General features: G+C 47.0%; 1 protein-coding gene and 1 long non-coding RNA gene across 2 annotated transcripts; both read right to left on the bottom strand.

Annotated features, from left to right (window-relative positions):
• Window positions 1-242: 242 nt before the first annotated feature.
• On the bottom strand, window positions 243-8,999 carry LOC143696581 (uncharacterized). The gene is made up of 2 exons (XR_013185981.1): window positions 8,711-8,999; window positions 243-5,484 (listed from the first exon to the last, which is right to left on the bottom strand). It is a non-coding gene; the product is annotated as an uncharacterized LOC143696581 (long non-coding RNA).
• Window positions 9,000-10,250: 1,251 nt separating this feature from the next.
• LOC129121251 (SWI/SNF-related matrix-associated actin-dependent regulator of chromatin subfamily A member 5-like) lies at window positions 10,251-17,970 on the bottom strand. Its single transcript, XM_077193144.1, has 11 exons — window positions 17,961-17,970; window positions 17,362-17,681; window positions 17,121-17,273; window positions 15,736-15,872; window positions 15,133-15,277; window positions 14,628-14,747; window positions 14,284-14,394; window positions 13,632-13,745; window positions 12,891-13,013; window positions 11,521-11,653; window positions 10,251-10,561 (listed from the first exon to the last, which is right to left on the bottom strand). Exons 1-11 carry the CDS (start codon window positions 17,968-17,970, stop codon window positions 10,386-10,388), a joined length of 1,542 nt encoding a protein of 513 aa, XP_077049259.1. The 3' UTR covers window positions 10,251-10,385.
• Window positions 17,971-22,246: the final 4,276 nt, after the last annotated feature.

The raw sequence follows: 22,246 nt of genomic DNA, 5'->3' as shown, positions 1-22,246 counted from the left end.
GGACACGGCGCCGCCCCGCAGCCTCCGCGGCCCGGTAACGCCACGAGCGCCGCGCTCCCCTACGAGCCCCAGCGCCCGCAGCCCCTGCTCCGTGCCCGCAGCCCCTGCTGGGGGCTGCAGCTTCCCAGCCACGAGCAGCCGCTCTGGGACGGCAGCTGGGGCCGAGGCGTTGCTGCTCCCGCTGCCATTGTGCCTGGGGTGGGACTGGAGCCCCAGGGAAACGCTAGGAAAAACCCCATGGGTTAAAAAACCAGTGCAAACGATTTGTTCTTTATTTCCAGAGCCGTGAGAATCATCAAGTCCAATGTGAGAAGTGACTGGCCCAGCTGTGCATCAAACCCAGAATTTTGGCCTTCTCAGCACCCTGCTCCAAACACCTGAGCCAATCCCAGGGCTGTTCCAAAGGCCCTGTGTGGGATGGCAATGACTGCTGCCACTAAGAGAACTCCTCTGCAAATGCAGCTCCTTCCCTTCTGCTACTGCTGCTTTGCACAGCAGCCCCTGCAATGGCTGTGGGGCAGAACTGGCTGGCACTCAACATGGCAGCACCAAACTCTTCCCCATAGCCCTGATTGTTCTGCCCTTGCCAGGATTTCCCCAGCAGCTGTAAATGTGCTCCCACAATGTCCCTTTGTTTCCCCAGGAAGAAGCCAACAAGACAAGCCCTGAGGGTTACCTTGCTCCGTGGCCAAAGCTCTTCTGGAGAGTGCCGGGGGGCGTTGCCTGCAGGTGAGTGTTGCCAGCTCCAAACCATGCTGGCTGCTGAGGCCAGGGCTGTTTTTCTGGCCCAGGGGCCTCGGTGTCTCCTGCTGGCTGCCAGCCATGCTCCTTGGTGTTCCCTGGCTGTGTCCCAGCTGGCTGGGAGCGCAGGGCAGGAGGAGGCCAGGAGCTCCTGAAAGGCAGCAGCACCTCGTGTCTTTGGCATCTGCAGGGGAGGAGCTGTGCCTGCACTGTGGCTCCTGGGCCAGGGGCTGCTCTGAGCAGGCCCCTGGAAATGCTTCAGCCCGGACAGAGACCACCAGCAGCCCAGCAGGACCCCAAGGAGCAGCTGGCATTGCTGGGAATGGAGGCACGGGCCCTTTGCAGAGGGGCTCAGCAGCAACTCCTGGCTCAGAGCTCCCACACAGCTGCCAGCTGTGGCCCAGCCACCCCAAATCCCTTCCCTCCTCCCCAGCCTGAGGCCATCGGCCATCAGCAGCATCAAAGCCAAGGCCATCTTCCCCCACAGATGTTCAATCCCAGGCAGCAGCCCTCAGAGGTACCTGAAAATCAGTGGGATGGAGTTCGGAGTTTTTCAGGGATCCAGCTGGAAGTGCAGAAGTGATGGAAAGCTTTCCCAGGTAGGTGCCACAGGAGGTGTGCTGAAGACAAAGCTGTGCATCCCTTTCCTGAGAGAAAAGAATTTGTAGAGGCCCCTGCTGAGGCTCTGAAAGGAGCTGAGCTTCTGCAGGGAGAGATGTCCCCCCCTGGGCACAGGGGCTGCCTCAGCTCAGGCTGGGAGCACATCTGGCCACTGCCTTCTCCTGCTCTAAACCATCCACTGGATCTTCTCCATCCTGGAGCTCAGGGGGGTGAAATGGGCTCCATTCCAGGCAGCTCTGGCCAGTGAGCCCAGGGACACCACTGGGCTGAGGGTTCTCAACAGCCACTTCTATGGAATAGAACCCTGGCCTTGGCCCTGTGCTGCTGAGCTTCCTTGGAAGCTCTGCTGGCTCCTGACACAGCTGCTGTCCAAGGCAGCAGCTCTGCATGGGAATGCCCACACTCCATGGGGCACTGGGAGGTTACTGCAGCGGGAATGGAGCAGGGAATTTGGGGCTATGGGTAGAATTCATCAGAACTGGCACAGCTGACAGGGAACCCCAAATCTGGGCACCATACAGAGAACAATCTTTGTCCTGCCCTGTCAGCTCCAACCCCTGGGCTGAGAAGTTTTGGGAATTAAATGGATGGAATGATACAAACCACAGCAAGTGGCATCACCCAGAGGGACAATCCGGGTCCCAGACAATTGCTCCACAATCCACTATGGGGGAAAACACCCTGTGCCTGCCAGGAGCTCTGACTCTGCTTCTCTACCAGCTCCTGAGCAGTGTCAGGGCCACCAGGAGGGCCTTAAAATCCAAACAAACCCCCTATCCCACACAGTGAATAATCCAAATAAAGAAATGCATTCTTGTCATCAAAGCTCCAAACTGTGTCAAGAGCTCTGCCAACAAGTTAATGGGATTCCCAAGAATCTCATTAATGCTCTTGGTTTCAGTTTTATGTATTTTTAATCCCTCAGTGGGCAGCCTGTACATCTTATCCTGGGATTTAGAGGCTGAGCAGGGCTGGCTTTGGGTTGACCCCCACCTCTGGCCCCAGCCTGTGCAAACACACCTTGTGCCAGGCTGGGTGAACTCATCACCTCAGCGTTTCCCTCCTAAATATCCCCTCCTTATCTCTCTGGAGATTCACTGACATTTTGCCCAAACCATGCACTCCTCACCTCCATGTGGCCTCCAAGTGTCCATTCTGTTCCTCACAGGTGCCCTGGTGCCACCGTGTTGGTCCCTTGGCCTTTCTCCAGCCCGAGGCTGCTCCTCTGCTCGCTCTCTGCAGTCTCATCCCACAGGGATCCTCTTCTCCCTTCCCTGCTGGCTGCTGCCAAGGAAGGAGGCCACAGGGAGTCTCCAGTGCTGCCCCCTCAGCCCTGGAGAGTCCTGGCTGTGGGCCCGAGGGGCCTGGGATTTCCCAGGGAAATTGTCTGCTCGTCTCCCTTCAATGACCTCAGCAATTCCCTCCAAAATGCCACCTCACTGCCCCTGACATCCCCTCACATTCCATTGCCCTACACAAACAGTTCTTGGATCCCCTCTAGATCACACCAGGTTTTCAGCCACATGAATGGCATCACCTGTGCCCACTGCTCGTTATTCACCCAACCAAAATCAAGAGCAAATGTTGGTTGGGCTTTAATAACAACTTGAAAGAACTTTACAGCACAATAAATCACCTTTTTCTTCTGTGGGTTTTTTTTCCCTTCAGCTGCTGGGCTTCCCTGTGAGGATGTGTGCTGAGCTCTGGGTGGAGGGGACTGTCAGGCTGAAGGGCTGTGGGTTTGTGTTCTTCTCCCTGGGCATCAGCCACTGCCCCAATCCCTTTGCCCAGGCTGTTCCCTGTGCCTGTGCTCAGGCTGGGGCAGCACAGGCAGACGCAGCTCTCAGCACTCCCTGCTCCAAACACAGCTCTGGCCTCCACTGCAATCTGGCTCTGCTGGGAGGTTTGCTCCTAGAGAAATCCAAGAATTGCTCATGGCAATGTGGAGAATCAATCTCCACAAAGGGAGGTAAGGAATAAAATCCTGCTCTGGGAGCCCTTGGGATCTGCAGGGCTGCTGAGGGAAGGGGACATTCCCTGCCTGCAGTGCACACAGCCCCACCTGCAGCAGCCAGCCCAGCCTGCCAGCTGGGCTCTGCCAGCCCCTCTCTGAGCACCCTCCCTGTGCTGCTCCCTCTCGGTGCCTTTGGCAATCCCAGCCTGAGCCTGAGCAGCCCAAAGCTCTGGCTGGCAGCCCAGGGACAAAGGGACGCTCCCAGGGATGGGGCACATTCCCAGCAAACGCTCCCAGCAGGGCCCAGAGGCACCCCTGGAGCTCCTGGCTGGGGCTGGCAGGAGGGCACAGCCCCCAGCTGGGCTGGCAGTGACAGCAGTGACAGCAGCCAAGTGCCACACTCTGGTGGCACAGCACAGACACCCAGGCCAGCACTGCCCGTGGGAGGGGCACAATGAATTCTGCTCCCTGTGCTGCCCCATGCCAGCAGGAAAGCTCCAGGGGCATGGCAACTCCTGCCCCTTCCCCCCAGCCCAGATGAGCACTCCTCAGCTCCCAACACCCAGTTCTCACCTCCAGCCTGCTCCCGGGGCTGCTGCCACCTTCCTGACAAGGTGCCAAAGGCCCCTGGGCACAGGGCTCCCTCTGTGTCTCAGGGCTTGGGCACGGCAGGGACCAGGCTGCTCCAGCAAGGACAGCCTGGAAGCAGAGCAGATGTCCCAGGGCTGGCAACGGGCTGGGGACAGCAGTTCTGAAACCCAGAGTGCTGAAAACAGCCCCCAAAGTGTTCTATGGTCACACCTTGAACATGGCTCCAAAGGGCAGCAGCTCTGGTGCCAGAGCAGCACCTGCACCATTCCCTGTGCCAGCCCTGGCTCACTGAAAAACAAAACAAATCAACCACACCCAGGCCTTGTTTGCACAATTCCTGATCCAAACCCTCACCTTTCCTGCCCAGCACTGAGGCAAATCTGACACAGCATTGAGAAGTGGCCTTTGCTGAGAGCAGCCATCATCCCAGTCCTCCAGCCTTGGCAAGATTGTGCAGTGAATGGACCTCAGCTCTACTCCTAAACCTCAATTTCTGTCAGTTTTTGTTAGAAAGATACTGGACAGGAAATCATGCAGCAGAATTTGCAAATTGCACAAGGAATAACAAGGCCCAGAGCAAAGCCAACCACCCCCATCACTGCTGCAGCCCAATTCTGGGAGAAATGCTGATCTCATTTCTAAATACTGCCCTTCCCTCCCACTCAGTCCTTCCCTGCACATCCCTGCAGAGCATGGACTCCATCTTTTGCTGCCAACAGCACCTCTCCAGCCCAGAGCCCACTGCTCACAGACACAAACTGAGCAAGCCTAAGGCAATGTTCCCAGCAGCAGATGCAATTCCTGAACTCCCTTTTCCCTGGATTCTGAGCCCTTGCAGGAAACTCAGCTCAGCCCAGAGTCTGTTCTGCTTTCCCAGAGGGAAATACAGCCTGATGGGCCCCAGCTCTGGCACCACATTGCCCTTGTTCCTGCTGCCCTGGAAAGGCACAGGCAAAGCCAGTCCCTCAGAGCCCATCCCTGGACCCCAGGAGAGCTGGAGCTGCTCCCAGATGCCAGGGCCCTGCAGGGCTGTGCTGACACGAGCACAGGCTGACCCCTGTGCCCAGCACCACCCCTCACTCTGCTCCCACGGCTCCCAAATGCTGCCAGCCCTGCCCCTGCCCCTGTGCCAGGGCCGTGCCTGCCCCCAGCCCCAGCAGAGGCTGTCACCCAGCCCTGCAGCGGCTGCCAGCCCTGGCAGAGCTGGGCATGCACTGAGAGCTCCCCAAGGAAGGCCCAGAGCAGCCCTGGGCTGCACAGACAATGCCCAAGCTGCCCTCAGGGCACAGCCAGCACCACAGCTCCAGCAGCCCCAGGCAACTCTGGCACTGCCTCTGCACCTCTGCCCTTCTCCAGCAGGCACAGCTGGGGCTGGGCTGGCAGCAATGGCATTGCCATGGCAGCTCATGCCAGCAGAGAGGAAAAGGGGAGCCCTGTGTCCCTCTGACTCACCCCACAGCGTGGGCAGGACCAGAGCCCTCCAGCGCAGAGCCCTGCTGCTGAAGCCTCTTGCCTTTGGCTGCTCCAACACCAAAGCTTCGGGCAAACATGGGAGGAGTTGGATGATTTTTCCTGCCCTGAAAGAGAGGAGAAAAGAAAATTAAGTCCACTGTGGAAGTCCAAGGATCCCAGCTCTCCTAGCTCTGCTCTGCTGGCTCACTATGGGGTTTTACCCAGGAGAGGTGACACCAATTCAAACACAAACGTGTCCTTTGCCAGCACTTTTATTCCTGACTATTTCAGACAATGAAAGGATGCTCATTTTTCATCTTGCATTCTCTGCCTCATTTGAACAGAACCATTTTTATCCCAGAGCCCACGTGGCAGCCATTCCATCCTTTCCCATTGGACTTGGCACAAAGGAAGGGACACCCGGGATGCTGCACCACAAGAAATCCCAAAGAGAATCCCCTCCAAAACCTCCCAGGGAAAGGGTTTTTGCTTTTGGGACACAAGAAAGGCCTTGGGCCATTTGCACCCACATGGAAAGCCCACACTGAGCACTTGCTTTTAAAGATGTTGCACTTGAAGTTACAGACATGGAATTGCTTTGGGATTTGGCATTTCCTGCACCCACACAAACACATTCAAGGAATTAAGCACAGAGTCCTGAAGTTTGGTTATTCCAGTGCTGTTTTGGTAGTGCCACTTGACACACCAAAATCCACAGCAACACTTCAAAAAATGCAAAGCAACTTTCACCCCCACAGCCCCCTTCCTTTCCATTTTGCAGTTTTGGGCTCCTCTTAAGAACAGCTTAAAGAAAAGAAGAGAAAAGGCCAGGACCTGCTCCCAGCCAGTGCCCCAGCCACCTGTTTGCCAGAGATTCTCCTTACAGCTGATGGCTTTTCTAAGAAAGCTCCAGCTCAGCCTTATCACAATCCCCTGGCAGCCCTCACCACGAGCCCCAAAGGCCAGGGCACATCTGTGTGCTGCCTCAGGAAGCTCAGGGGCTCTCTGGGCGACAAAACCTGGTTTGGGCCCAGAGCTGACTCTGCTCCCTGCTGGCTGAACTGTGCAGCTGTGGGATGCAGCTGGGTGCTGCAGGGCAGAGTGTGTCACCCTCTGTGCCAGCCAGGCTCCAAAGGCAGCCCTTGGTGCCCCAGCAGCGCTGCTGGAAGCGCTGGCAGCGCTTGGCACAGATGGGATGGAGCCTTCCCACAGCTCTGTGCCCTGGCACCGAGGCTGGCACAGCAGAGAGGCCGATGGCAGCAGAACAAACCCAGCTGGCTTTCCATGGGCACTGATGGCACTGAGAGCCCCAGGCCAGAGCTGCTCCCTGCCCAGCCCAGGAGCTCCCAGTGCTGCTGCAGGGCACGGGCTCTGAGGGAACCCTGCAGCTGGGACAGGAACGCAGCAGCGACAATTCCCAGGCACAAAGAGATCCCCACCTGCTCCAGCAACTGAACCTCTGGGGCTCAGCCCCACGGGCTGTCCCTGCTCCAGGCAGGAGGAGCCACACAGCCCCCGAGGCTGGGCTCACCCCCTGCCCTGCCAGCAGGAAACAAGGGCTTCATGAAGCTCTGGGGACACCTTCTGTCCCCAGAGGGCTCTGACACAACATCCAGCAGTGTGGATCTTTAATAAAGACACCTCGGACCTATCCTTGCCACACACTCGCCTTTGTTATTGCCTCACAGTCTCTGCTTTAAAATGTTTTGCTATTACAAGTGTTTAAACAAGACTGACCGTGAGCCCTGCACCCTTGCCGTGCTCCAAGCCCGAAGGCAGAGCTGGATATCCTCACACTCATCCAGCCTGAGGGAGCTGCTGCAGCATTTAAAACATTTACAAACCACCCCTGCCCTGAGGCTGTGCAGCCCTGGGAGGTGCCTGGGTGCCAGCCCAGCATTAGAGATGGGACATCAGGAGAGCGAGCAGACAACGCCCACTGCAGCCTCTGCACTCTCAGCGCTGCAGCTGCACGATCCTCACTGCTCAGCGACTCTCAGCTCTGATTCCAGGACTCCCGCCAGGAAACTGAGGGCCCTTTCCAGATGCAAATCCCCACAGAGCCACTGCTCTCCTCTCCACCCACCCTCCTGCTCCACCTTTTACCCCTTTGGTAGCCACCACCCCACCCAGGACACAGAGGAGGCTCTCGGGTGCCAACTGAGACCCAAATCGATCCAGGTGCCTCAGGAAATAAATACAAACCAACTCCTCCCTTCTAGGCTAACAAAACGTCCTGGTGCCCAGTTCCTGTTTCCTAAGGCAAAACCCACGGATCAGGGGAAAATGGCAAGTCCCAAACCCAACCAAACCCGGTTTGGCATCGGTTTCCATCAGGACCGTTCAGGTTTCCCAGTGCCCCTCAGCTGCAGCCACAGGAGCAGCTTCTCTCTGGGACCCAGGGGGGTGGGCACAGGGACACCCATCCCGCTGCTTCCCGGCAAACAGAGCTCAGCCCAGCCCAGAATGGAACAGAACAAATGCAGTTCTTGCCCTTGCCATTTATGTCTGAGCTCTGGCACGCTGTTATTGAGCACAAAACTCCCAAGAGGGGACAGTCTGTAACTACTGCTCTGGATCAAGGATCATCTGTCAGTTCGTGTATGCACTGCACAGCTTTCATAAACAGCACTGTAACAGACACTAGTTTAGACTATAATACTATAATAGGCTATAATAGAGACTGTGAAATGTTCAAATGCTTTTACACGTAAGGAACTCAGAAAATGGTGTCAGATAATGAGGTGATTTCCCACAGCTGGGGACAATCTTATCTGAAACACAAGATAACAGAAACAGAAACCAGAGCACTGAAAAAAAAAAGGAAAAATTTACTGACCCTCGTTATCAAATAGCGAGGGACTGAAAATAAGACAGGATGGCACCACAGGAAGAAATAAAGTATATTGGTTTAATCCACAAGATGGCGCGAAGGTTCCAACCAAGCAAAAGAACATCTAAACTGAAAAGGACTCTTGGAATATGTATAAACTCTAATGAATATGCACACCCCACTGCAATGGAACAGAATCTAGAGAACACGGTTTAAGGGAACCGGGTGCTCCTGGCAAACAGCCAAGCACCCCAGCGCTGCCTTTTATCCCTTAACAAACGTGTAAAAATTCTAGAGAGTGAGCTCTGTTTCTCACCCAATAAAACGCTGTTCCCGCAGCTGGGACGAGCCCCACCTTCATTCCACGGCACACGATCCCAGAGAGCCGCAAGGCCCGGGACAGAGCCGTGCCACCCGCAGCGGGTCCCACGCAGCAGCGCCCAAAGCAGCCCCGGCCCCCTGTGGGTGCCCCCGGCCCCGGTGCCCCCGGCCCAGCTCCCTCCCCTCCGGCCGCTCACCTGAGGGCACCGCCCGCTGCCTCCCGGCGCTGCTGCCGAGCCGAGGGCATTGTCCCCGCTCCTGGCCCAAAGGCCGCGTTCTGCGCTGCAGGGCGCGCTCCGGGGGACGCGGGGGCGGGCAGGGACAGGGTGAGCCGGGCTGCGGCGGCTGTCCCAGCGCTCTGTCCCCTCCCGGGGCTCAGGCCGGGGAGCGGGGCCCTGCCAGCGGCCGCCATTGCAGCGCGGAGCAGAGTCAGGTAGGGCCGAAGAGCCGAGTGTGGCCGAGTGGAGCCGACAACAGCCGAGTGTGGCCGAGTGGAGCCGAGTGTGGCCGAGTGGAGCCGACAACAGCCGAGTGTGGCCGACAGCAGCCGACAACAGCCGAGTGCGGCCGAGTGAAGCCGACAACAGCCGAGTGCGGCCAAGTGGAGCCGACAACAGCCGAGTGTGGCCGACAGCAGCCGACAACAGCCGAGCCTACCCGAACGGCCGACTCTGGCCGCGATTTGCCGAATCCATCCGAGTTTAGCTGAGGTGAACTGAACGGAACGCGACGGAACCGCGTTCAGCCCAACCGAACTAGATAAGCCCGACCGAACTAGATAAGCCGAACCAACCTGAACATTACGGCGTCGCTCACTCACCCATCTCTCAGTGTGGGCAGGCACCCTCAGCTCTAAGGAGCCGTGCAGAGCGAGTGCTCCGTCCCTTGGGAAGCACGGAGTGATCAGCCCCAGGGACAGGAAAGTACAGACAAATGCCGTGGTCAGCCCTGAGGATTCAGGAGGATTCCGAGCCAGTGGCCTAGAACCTGCCACAATTCTATCTACAATTGCAATGTAATTACGGTGGGACAGTGCAAGGCTGGAGTTCAGAGAGCTCGGCCGTTCCACCGGGGCTGGGGACATGACTGAGGGGGTTTTGTGTCAGTCTGATGGGCCTGAGCAGCATCAAGAACCAAAAGGAAATTTTACAGAAATGTTTTGAGATGGACTGCCCCAAAAACTTGGGCTGCTTCTAGGGGGACAAAAGATTGAAAAAGCTTTCTGTTGAATTCCTGTCAGAAAGTCCAGACCCACTGGTTCAGCTATGGAAGGGATGGATATGATGCACCACAGAAAGAGACAAAAGCAGAAATGTTAAAAGGTCTATCTCCCATCCTTCCCCAAGACTGTTGGATCAGTCTTTTTTAAGTGCTCTCTAATCTGATGTTTCTAACTCCCTCTGTCTTCTGCCATCTCTACCTGTTTCTACTTTACTCCAATTCTCTCCACCTGTTTTCCTATGTTTCTCTCTCCCCTATTGCTCTACCCACCTACCTCTCTCCCTTCTCTTCCTCCATTTCTCTCTCTCCCTCTCTCTATCCCTCTCCATCCCTTTATCTCCCCCATTTCTCCCTCTCTCCATCCCCCTCTCTCCATTTCTCTCTCTCTCTCTTAATTTCAGTTCCACGTGTCCAGAAGGAACTGTGCTCCTCCCCAAGGCCTGTACTATGTGGAGTTACACAGCGCTCTGAACTGTGTGCTGTAATACAGAAAACTGTTACAAACACCAGGGTAGACCATAGCTAAGGGTGTCATCACAGCACTTCCATGGGATGGAAAAGCCATAGGAAGAAATTGCTGAGTGTTATGCAAAGAGACCAATGTCATGCCCAAGATGTCTTCATACATCAGCAGCACTGGTCAGACAGGGGTCATGCATCTCCCCTCACTGGCACCAGGAAAAAAAAAAAGAAACTGAGCAAACCCACCTTTGTATCGAGAGCCTTTTTTATGCTGATTCGTCTCTGAATTCTAGCTTCTCCTCTTTCAATCTGAGCCATGATCTTCTCTATGTCTTGGAGTTCATTGCATCTTTCCCAGAACACAGCTAAGAAAAGAACAACTTCTTAGTATCTTATCATGCATTGTAAAAGTCAGAGGTTTAACCTTAAAAAAAGGATGTTAGCTGTTCCTTCCTTTTACCAGAGCTTACTGCTGTGTAACAACAGACATGCCTTGAGCTGGTAAGAAACCTTCCCTTCCAGCTACCATGTGCTGCAGTAGTACAAATGCTGTTTTGAAGAGGGTAGATATAGGAATCTTCAGTTTAAGTGAGGTACAATACAGGCCAGTAAGACTTTTGTGTGTCAGTCTCCTCAAAGGAAACAAAGCTTCTTCAAATGAAAACAGATGTAACAGAATACAGTTTTATCAATAGAAGCAAGAGGGCAACTGAGTGCCTGAAGACAAGCAAGTGCCTGAAAGACCATTAGGTGTTTAAATAAGGGGTTTTTGTACAAGATTTTTGCACATTTTCAACTTGCTCTATACCTTTAGAAATGTAGTGCCAGGACTTTGCAGCTACACTACAGTGGAAAAAAATCTCTTCTAATGCGAGGTTAAGACTCAGGTTACCAGTGGTGGCTGTAGGTTCAATCGTGATGTATTTACTGAGTTCTGCTCTCGAGGAGGAGGTAAAGGTTAACTTCTCATTAATGAATACAAGGAAAAGGGAAATCTCTTCAGCTAAGCAGTGTTTCTCAGCATTTCCCTTTGCAAAAATTAACAAGAACTGAAGACAGTGCTACCCAGTTAGATTCAGGATACAGTGAAGTGGCTCAGCAGGAGTTTAGGTGTGCATTTTAGTACAGCCTTAGTTGTGCAGGCAGTAATGATGGTAAAAGACAGAGCAGCAGATCCAAAATACATCAATATAATTCTACCCCAAAAATCTTAGGACAGCAGTGTAAGAAATTCTCAGCAGTAGGATGTTACCATGTTCTTAGGCAGTTCAAATGAGCCAAGCAGAGTTAGATACTCTCAGAGCTGAGTACAGAATTAAGTTACCTGAATACTCAATGACTTCCTCTGGGGTTTTTCCTTCGACTTCTCGTGCTATATTTTCAATGTCATCACGGCCCCACTTCTCATTGGCTTTGAGGAACTGGTTGAAATCTCTCTTATTCCAGTTAGTGAAGCCCTATACAGCAATCAAGAGGAAACATTGCACAGAGGTTCAGGATTTGTCCATCTCCGAATTTGATTCAACTGGTTTCTTGAAATTGCCTGTAACACTTCCATCATTCCACAGTGTTAAACCTTTTCTTTCTCTGCAGTTTAATTTAGTAGAACTCTTTTTATACTGCAGTCACTGTAGTCTCTCTATTTAAATACTGCAAAATGACTAGCACTAGTTCTTTATTTACCTAGTAATTTCTGGTAAGTTTTCAGCTGAAAAATTAATCCCTCCTCCTAAGAGTCTCTCTGTGGGATTACTTTCTAAGAAAAAAAAATTGCTCAAGTGAAAGTAGTGTAATGGCTTTTGTTTTGTCAAAAAGGCCCCCCAAGTGCCTCACAGACACCCTCAGCCATTGCATCATTGCAGTGACCGCTGCATGGTCACTCTCCCTCAGAAGGACTAAAGCCACCTTGTGATGGTGATTTTCAGCAGAGACACAAGTAGCACTGCTGAAGTCATGAGCTAAAGTAGGTTCATTTCATATTACCAGTAGCTTTTACAAGTAGTGGGAAGTAGCAAGTTCTGCCAGCCATGTTGTGATTTAGCCACAGCTTACTGGACTGTACTGATTCCTGACCTCTGTGATTCTGGTGTCTCCACAGTGAGCTGTTCCAGCTCATTACTACGCAAGCAAGAAATCCTGTCCTGTAATTCCGATCCCCTGCCAAAATACAACGTGTAAATAAAATATCCAAATAAGGCATATCAAGCATTCACCTGGTTTTAAATTATTTAAATATACAGGCTTCCTAATTATATACTTATTCAGCTCACACCCTCTTTTAGTGAGGGGAACTATCCACTACCAGATGTGGTTTAGGAAAACTGACTGTTCAGACCCCAGGATTCACTTCCATAAGGGTGTGAAACTGAGGCAGAATATGTGCATTAAATAATGTGGAATGCAGCACACCCAGCTCTGCAGCCATTCTGCAAGGTTTCATGGAAAGACATCACAGTCTATAGTGAATGCCAGACTAGGATTCAGGAGAATCCTTGGTGCACATTCCTCAAAGATATCCTATGACATAGGCCTATGACAAACCTAATGCTGGAAACTCTTTTCAGTCTGAACCAAACTGTGCAGATGTGTTAACTACGGCACATGCCGATCAGTGACCAAGAAATGCTCCCATAATGCTGTGAAACACAAAACAAGCTTTGGCTGATTTCAGTCTCACTGAAGAACCAACAATACCTGGGTTAGAAGTTTCTCTTTTTCTTCCAGTTCTTCATCATTAAGAGGTTCAGCCTCATCAATCTTAAGCTGCTCTTCCTTTTGTGCTTGGGCTGCATTTGGGAGATCAGGATTACGAGGTACCTGAAAGGTTTTGCACTTTATAAAACTGAATTAATTTTTCACAGATAATTACTAATTGTCACCTTTTTGTTAATATAACCTAATAGCTTCGACAGCTGAACATGATTTTATTTCATTTAAATTACTGTGAAAGGCTGGAAAAGTACTTATTCTCCTACTGTTGCATTAAACTGTTCCATTGCAAGAATTTAGAGAATAACACAGAAGGGACTGGACCTTAAAGATCACCTCTTTTCCAAGCCCCTGCTATGGGCAGGGCCACCTTCTGCTTAGACAAGGATGCTCAAAGGCTCGTCCAACGTGGCCTTGAACACTTCCAAGCAAGTGGAATGTGGGTCATCCACAGCTTCTCTGGGCAAATTGTGCCAGTGCCTCACCACACTCACAGTGAAGAATTTCCTTCCAATATCCAACCCAAACCTGCCCTCTGTCAGTTTAAAGCTGCTCCCTTGTAAAAAGTCCCTTTTCAGCTTTCCTGCAAGCCCCCTCTAGGTACTGAAAGGCTGCAATTTGGTTGCTCCAGAGCCTTTGCTTCTCCAGACTGAACAATCCCAACTCTCAGCCTTTCCTCCTAAGAGAGGTGCTCCAGCCCTCTGGTCAAGGAAATTCTTCAGTTACCTTGTAACCAATTGTTTTCCTGTCGTAGAGAATCTCTTTTTCCAACAGTTCAAACAGGCGAGGAGGAAAGAACTGGAAGTCCTGTACATTTGGCTGTTTTGGAGGCCGTGGAGCCTGAAACACAAAGCTTGCATTTGCTCCCTTTCACATCCAGAATCTGCTTGCTTGTAAGAAGTAATTTAAGTTTATGAGCAAACAAAAAGCATTATTGTTACAAAAATGCACTGTCTTAACTTGGGGGGAAAAAAGTCACACCATGCAAGACACACCAACCACCACAAAGAATTCTAAAAGTAAAAGAGCAGTGAGAGAAGGGGAAGAGAGGTCTTTTGGGAGGAGGTGGCTGGTGAAAAAGTCACACGTGTTTAAAGCATTAATCTTCCACAGGAAAATTTACAGCTGCTTAAATAAGAACTAGAAAAAACTTGATCTTAGCCTCCCTAACGTCTTACAAGTTTCATACTGTTCTTATTTTTTCTCACAGAAGTTTGTCTCAAGTCTTTTGGAAATTTTTTCTAAATTTAGATAGTCCCTCCACTTTATAAAAGTGAACAGAGCAGTTTTTATGACTCAAGACCTATTTGTTGCTTAGAGCTTCAGCCATTTACCATACATATTGAAAAAATTTATTTCTTTTGATTAGTCAACTCACCTTGGGTGCTTTTGGTTCACTGACTCGAAGAGCCTCTCTGAAGTAAGCATCCACAGCATAATTGGCTTTTCTTTCTCTTTTAGGGGGTTCAATCCACTCTGTAAATGCCAACTATAAAAACAAAACCCATCACCCCCAAAACCAAAAATTAAGTCTTGCAAGATCATGAGACCAGCTACAAGTTTTATGTAAAATTAGATCTACATCTACTTCATTATAAGTGTTATAAGTGTTATTTAAACTATTTTCATAGATGACACTGTATTTTACCCAATACCTCTTAAATAAGTATGACTAAAACATGCAATTCAGGGCATTCCTCCAAAAGAAACTTAAAACATTACCTTCTGTTTTTCTCTGTAGTCTTCCCCTTCAAAATTATACACGCTAGATTCAGTATCCATAGTAAAATTCCTAAGGGAGCTTTCACCCATCTTTGAAAGTTTTTCATTCATTTCCGCAGTCTTGGACAGGGGATACAGAAAAGAATAGTAGCCATTTGGATGGTACTTCATTATTTAACATCTCATTCCCAGATAGAACGGGAGCCATTTTGGAAGGCACGTCATTATTAAACACCTCATTCCAGAAAGGAGCCACTCTGAAAGGTACTTCATTTTAAAACATCCCATTGCCAGAAAGAAGAGGAGCCATTCTAGAAGGTACTTGACTATAAAACATCTTATTGACAACATCAGAAAAAACAGACACGATTGAGTAACACAAAAACCCTCTACAGCAAAAACCCCTTTTCTCTCCAGCTTGGAACCAAGTTATCATCCAGAGACTCACTATCTTGCCATCACATTCAAATCTACAGGTGAGCTTCCCCTTTTCAAACCTTCTCACCTTCTTTGCCCCTCTTTCCAAAATGTGATCAATATCTTCATCTGTAATCTCACTATCCTTTGAAGCAAACACGTGTGTTGCTCCATGTCTGATCATTTGCAGCATTTCATCCTTTCCAAGTTTATTCAGGTTTTGATCCACCAATCTTCCTAAAGATAAAAATGCTTGAGGATAGCAACTCACTAAAGAGTTTATGTTATGGAAGGAGCAATACAGGATTTTCTCCCCCTTATATTTCCACATACAAACTACATATTACTGATTCCAAGCAAGTCAACTAAGGTTACCTTACTTTTCTCTGTCTATTAGAAAAAGGAAAGGCATTCATTTAAATTTAAAGTGAAAGAAGAAACTGAGTGCTTTAAAAAGTCAAATCTGACTATACCCCACTAGGCAGGTAAGCAAAAAGTTAGTGAGGAAATGCCTACTCCTACAGTAAAACAAATTTCCAAGTGGATGAGGCCTTTGCACATGAACTCCCTTCAGAGTTCAGATGAGGCAAAAGCAACACTCCCACTGGTTCTTACTGGCTGATTCCACCATGATTTACAATGGGAGAAGAAGGGAATTTCATCCTAGATCCGAAGTGCCTTCATATAATACTTGCCTTGCTGGATGACTATGGAATCCAGGCGCAGTTTCATTTCTGCACGCTCCACTATCCTTTCCTCCACGGTATTGTCTGTAATAAACCTGAACACACGGACAGTCTTGGTCTGCCCAATTCTGTGCGCTCGATCCTGCCCAAAACAGTAACAAAAAAGTCAGCACTTGCCTTCCAGCATGACTACATAATGAGGTTTAAGATTTTCATTATTTACAGCACACAAATTTACAAAACAGAACAGCACAGGTTACTAAAATGTTTACAGCTATCCATGGCTACCCAAGATATTACATTTTTATCTACATTGCAGGTTTGGGGTTTTTTTTTTTCAATAACACTGACAGTGAGTGTGTCTCTATGTGTCATAGCTAAAAAACAGCAGGATTTGGGGTTTTTCATTAAATCACACACAGAGGAGAAGATTTGGATGCTTCTGACCTTAAGCAACCTTCTGTAGAATCAAAGCATGAAGAAATCATCTCTCTGCTGACCAAAAGCTGCCTTTCTCAAAATCCTTCAGTAGTGCCATGAATAGTTCAAGAAAAATACAATAACCCTGCCTCTCCTGACTAGTGAAACATGAACCACTGTGAGAATCAGTATTCTCAACACACACCTGTAGTGGTAGCTGGTACTGCCTCATTTGAGCTATTAGACACCAGTTCCTTCATTCTTTTGAAGTGATTTTTGCTAGAGTACTTGAGACCCACAGGTTAACTGAAATAATTTAAGACATTTCCAAGACTTCTCTCTGAAAGGCCTCATTTGTCAAAAAAAAAAAAAACCAAAAAAAACCCCAACCAAAAATCCAAAAATCCACTGGCAGTTTTTAGATAGCTTTGCTTTCTTAGGTGGTCACTAATGTCCTTGACATGTATCCAGGATGGAGATGCATCCACATCTACTTAAAAAAACCCCTAAGGATAGTTACTAAAATGAGATCCTTTCATTACCATCACCATAAAAGCAGTTTTTGAAAACTTTAATTCAACTTTTCTTTATCTCATTTTCAAGATCGCAGGAAAAACAGTGAAAACACATTCACCTCCACTCCCCACAACAGCTTTATAGTTTTGGGATTAACAACCTAGATTTAATTCATTTTTACTTACTCAAGTAGGCTATTTGCATTAAACAATACTATGAGGTGTAGCACACACCCAGCATTTCCCACTACATAAAACACTGTATAACCCAAATGTGACTGAGGACTAATGGTTCCACACAGTGGAAGCTGCACTTGAACTGAAAATTAGTCTTACAAATCCTGCTCCTGTGCTAAAATGGGAAAATACCAATTTATTTTGGAAGTACACATTTCTAGCAAAGTACTGTGAGAAAAAGAAAAACAAAACCCCATAATTTCCATCTGGAATCTTACCATAGCCTGGAGATCTACTTGTGGATTCCAGTCTGAATCAAAGAGAATTACAACATCAGCAGTAGCCAGATTGATTCCAAGACCTCCTGCTCGTGTACTCAACATGAACACAAATTTTGAGCTGTCAGGATCATTGAATGCATTAATGGAAGCCTAAATCAATGAAAAGAATGTATCAGTTAAACAAAATGTTTTACAAGTAGTATTTTTACATAAATACAATCCCTGAAGTTGTAAATACCTGTCGCTCATTGTGAGGAGTTTGTCCATCCAGTCTGCAATATTCGTAATTTCTCCACATACAGTAATCTTCCAAAATATCTAGAACTCTTGTCATCTGCCTGAAGATTAGAACCCTTGAGCCTGTTTGGGTAAAAAGGTTTCTTATGCTTTCACCAAAATGTAAGATTAAACAAACTCTCCAAGTCTGCACTACCAGAAAAGGAAGGAGGGCAATTCCATGTACTAAGAAGAAAAGTCGTTTGAATTTCAGACCCAAACTACAATGCAGGGCTGCAGCTGCTGCTGCCACAGCACATCCATGCCATAGGACACGTTTGTCTTACCCTGATATGTCACTGTCTAATTAATGGCTGGCTTCTCCTTTTCATTTTGTGTTGTACTCCTCAAGAAAAAGTTCCCAGACATGGCAGAGTAAGATGGTAGCACAAATATAAAAACATTATCAAGTATAAATAATAAAATTTTGAAGTATTTGATTGTTTTGGATTTAAGATCTCTAGAAATAAAGTGAATTCTTCTTAAGTACTTGTCAGTTTACTGCCAAGAACAACTTAAATAAAAAAAAAAAAGAAAAGGTTCAGTACTTTATGCATATACACTCAGCCATTTCCAGTCTACTGGAGAAATTTAAGTAAAACACAGGATATAACAAAGTTTCTACTTCCTTTTGTCCTTTGGACTCAAGGGTTAATACTGAACTCTCTTGTTTAAGATGCTAATTTGATTTGAGACCAGTCCAGTATTAATTACAACACCTCATCAATAAACCTGATATCAGGAAGAAACCAAGATCAAAAAAGCACAGTAACCACTGAATTGCTTGGTTTTCAGTCTTGAGTTATACAGTCACAGCTGCTTGGATGATACCTAGATACAAAGTACAGTTTACTTCTATACTACAGAAGGTTGAGGTTTGGACGTGGTTTTGTTTTCCTGCAAAGTGTCCCCACTCACAAACCTACATCCAACTTCTTTAGCAAAGTTACTACTGTAAGCATACTCAAAAAATAGTGAGCTAAAAATTTATTCCAGTGTCAAAAACTCTGTTGCAAGTGACTTTTACAGTAATCCATTTCAAAGCTCAAATAACTTTAAAACAACTCAAGAGTTCCCCCATGTCTGAGTGTTTATAGAATACACAGAAAAACCTCAGGTACTGTTCAAAATCACATCCAGCAAGAAAGACCAACATTTCACACAGGATTTGACTTGAGCTATGTAGGAGGACTCTGAATCTGAAATGGTCCTTCATGGCAAATCAAAGGCGTGGCTAAAATACTACATAATTATATTTCAGATAGCTAAGAAAACTATGAAAGAAAATCTAAAGCCCCAATCAAATGATGTTTTTATGGTGTGAACTTAGCTGCGATGAAAAAGTGGGAAAAAAAAAGAAATCAAAACACTTCAACACAAAAAGCCATAATGGACTATTGATCCAAGCTGGTATCATACTAGAAACCAACAGTAATCCTGGCTAAAGTCCGCTGGGTTTTGCTTAGAATACACAAAAATATTACTGAACCAAAAAACTCTCAAAACCCCAGAAAGGAGATGTATACCTTGTTCTTTCAACTTAGGCAGCAATTTGTCTAGAAGTACCATTTTGCCACTGTTAGTGACCAAATGCATGTCTGTTGTGTAAGGTGGGCCAGGCTCTGCTCCATCAAAGAGGTACGGGTGATTGCAGCATTTCCGCAGCTGCATCAGGATGTTCAGCAGTCTCATCTTGTCCAGCTTCCCAGCTGAGTTCAGGATATCTATATCCTTCATCAGGATTCGGGTATACCTACAGCACGGAAAGAAAAAAACCCTTCTGTTCACTCTAAAATGAAGCTGGGGGATGACTTACAAGCTGCATCTTTTGCTGGTGCAGAGGGAGGAGGAGGAAAGGTTTGAATACATGTAAGCCAGGAAAAGCCTGTGGGAGACAGAACCTGCCCTCAGCATCATGGCAGCCATGGGACATGGTTTGGGTGTCATTCTTTTGCCTCTGGGCAAGTCAGAAATGTAGCACAGACTCACAGAATCGATTGGGTTGCAAGAGAACTCTGAGATCATCAGTTCCAACCTTAGGCTAAACACCACCATCCACTGGGTGCCACATCCAGCTGTTTCCTCAATACCTCCAGAGACGGTGAATCCACCACCTGTCTGAGCAGTCTATTCCAATGCTTGACAACCCTTTCCATTAAGAGATTCCTCCTGATGCTTGACCTGAACCTCCCTTGGTGTAGTTTGAGGCCATTTCTTCTTGTTCTGTTGCCTGGGAGAAGAGGCTGATGACCCCCTCGGCTGCACCCTCCCATCCAGGAGTCGTGCAGAGCAAAAAGGTTCCTCCTGAACCTCCTCTCCTTTAAGCAAGAAGTTAAGCAAGTTTTCATAAGTCTTTAGGCTACAAATACTGTCTAAAGCTCACCCTTCTCTTCATTTAATCAGGTAAATCTCCCTGACATGCATGGTTCTGTCATAGCAGTGTCAGAAAGAAACAGGAATAAACTGGGAGTATACCAGAGAGAATAAATTGAGTTCTACACAACCTCCAAGTCACAGACAGCACATTCCTTCTGAGCCTGAACCACAGCCCAGTCAAGCACATGCATTAATTACCATTCTCGCTGCATTTTGCTGAGGCCCACATAAATTTTAACTTCCTTCTTTGGAGGCAAGCTTTTCTCCACATCAGCCTTGATGCGACGGAGAAGGAATGGTCGTAGCACCTGAAAGAGGTTCACCATTAAATGCATTTTGGAAACTGAAACACTGATCAGGTCAATGGATGAATCAAAGAGCAGATATTCTCTATCACAGATACATGATCTAGTGTTAGACAATCTGAAAAAAAAAAAAGCAACCTCTATGGAGAAATTATTTGCTATACATAGGATATACATGTGCTTTATTTGAAAGACTCAAAGATTAGGTCAAAATGATCTTTGACATGGTTCTGTGTCCTTGGACTTAATTTTGCTTGACTGAAAAGTTGTGGAATAATCTCTCTCATCCTAATAGTCTATCATAAGAAGTATTAGAAGAACTGTTTGGGATTTAACTTAGGTAAATGTAACCCTTGTATAAAAGGCAAAAGGACTCACCATAGGAAGGCGCTCCACCAGTTTTTGATCCCCTAGACAGTTGTTGGTATCAAATCACGAATCAAAATCCTGTATCAACAAAATCATTGGTTTATAAGAGGCTTCCTTTCAAGGTACAATAGCATCACAATGGTGAACAAATACAACTCTCATATGGCCAGGAAGTAAAAGAACAAATGACCTTATTTGGCCTATTTTATGAAAAGCTTTATAACAAACATTTCCAACTCAATCTATCACTTATCAGTAACTGACACCACTAACTATACATATCCAGGTCTACTTTCAAATTGGGAAAACCAGCAAAATTAATTTGATTCAGAAACAAAAGACTTACTTCAGCTGAGTTAAAGACATCTGGCAAAAGGAAGTTGAGAAGTGCCCAGAGTTCATGTAATTTTGTATGTAAAATGTTGTATGTAAAATCATGTAAATAAAATTGTTCTGAAGTGGAGTTGCAGTTAATAGCAGTCGGTTGGTAGTCTTGAATTCCCTTACAATTTCTGATAACTGAAGGACAGTGAGACATGTCCAAATATCAAACATATATATTTAAACATTACTAGTCCCTACACCATCAACTAAATAACCCACACAGATCTCTTGCTTAGTGTAAAATAAATTACCTTTGATTTTTCATTTTTAATCCTGTGGGCCTCATCTATAACAAGGTATCTCCAGTTGAACTTTTTGAATACTGACTTCTCTTTGATAAGCATTTCATATGATGTTACACAGACATCCCATTCTCCAGGCAGCAACACATCTCTCACAAAGGCAGCCTAGGTAACAAGGTGACAGCTGGTAACTGAGGCTTTGTCAAATTTAAAGGGAGTTAAGTTCCACTTTTTCCACAGGGAAAAGTCTAAGTACATGATATGATGTCCTCTGCCCTATGCAGGTCCATGATGCTCAATAAATAAGGGGAATTTCCTCAGTCAGAGACATAAAATCAGAGTGTTGCACCTATGCAAGGAGCAAATGATGTTTTGAAAAATGGGGCTCTTACACTGTATTATGTATAACACTTCTCCCCATCGCCGTTCATCCATCCAGATAAAATGGAACCTCTTTCCTCTTCAAATGTCAAATATGTAATAGATATTTGGAAATGGAAAGGATACCTTAGGGTACATGCTAATGTACTTCCTTCAATTAGGTTTTATGATTATGACCTTTATTCCAACAATAATTTAATGTTTTAATTAAATTTGCAACCATTTTCATTGCTGCAAGATGTCCTTCATCTCCCTCTACTGTAATTCAATGGAGTGGTTTTCAATCACAATCAGCAATATCTAACAAGAAATTTTAATACCTCTTTTCAGGAATCTAAAATGGATCTTTCATGTTTTAAAACAAACTTCATACCAGTGCTATGGCAAGGAATAATTCCCACCTCTACTGTAAGCAAATAATACACATTTTCCATTTTGGCAACCAGATGTGGAATATTAAATGTTAGTTACAAAAAGAAAATGAAAAGACTTAAACTCCTTTAAGTAAGAATGAGCAAAGTTGAAAAAATTAAAAATTAAACTAATAATCGCACCTTGGTAAAGAATATCCATTGGTAATTACAATGTCTCTTGACTTATGACATGTTTCTGACTAAACATCAAAATCTGAATGCAGGTTACTGGGTTCAGTCTTCATATATCTTTAACATCTCTGATTTTCAAGAATTCATTTGCTCAGAAAATATCCATTACATTTGAAATAATAATCATATTTGAACACCTTTTGACAATATTGTGATCTGCCCAGCCACAGACATTCAAAGGAGTG

Source organism: Agelaius phoeniceus, chromosome W (assembly GCF_051311805.1).
Source record: "Agelaius phoeniceus isolate bAgePho1 chromosome W, bAgePho1.hap1, whole genome shotgun sequence".
Taxonomy (NCBI): Eukaryota; Metazoa; Chordata; class Aves; order Passeriformes; family Icteridae; genus Agelaius; species Agelaius phoeniceus.
This window is presented reverse-complemented; position numbering and strand designations above follow the sequence as displayed.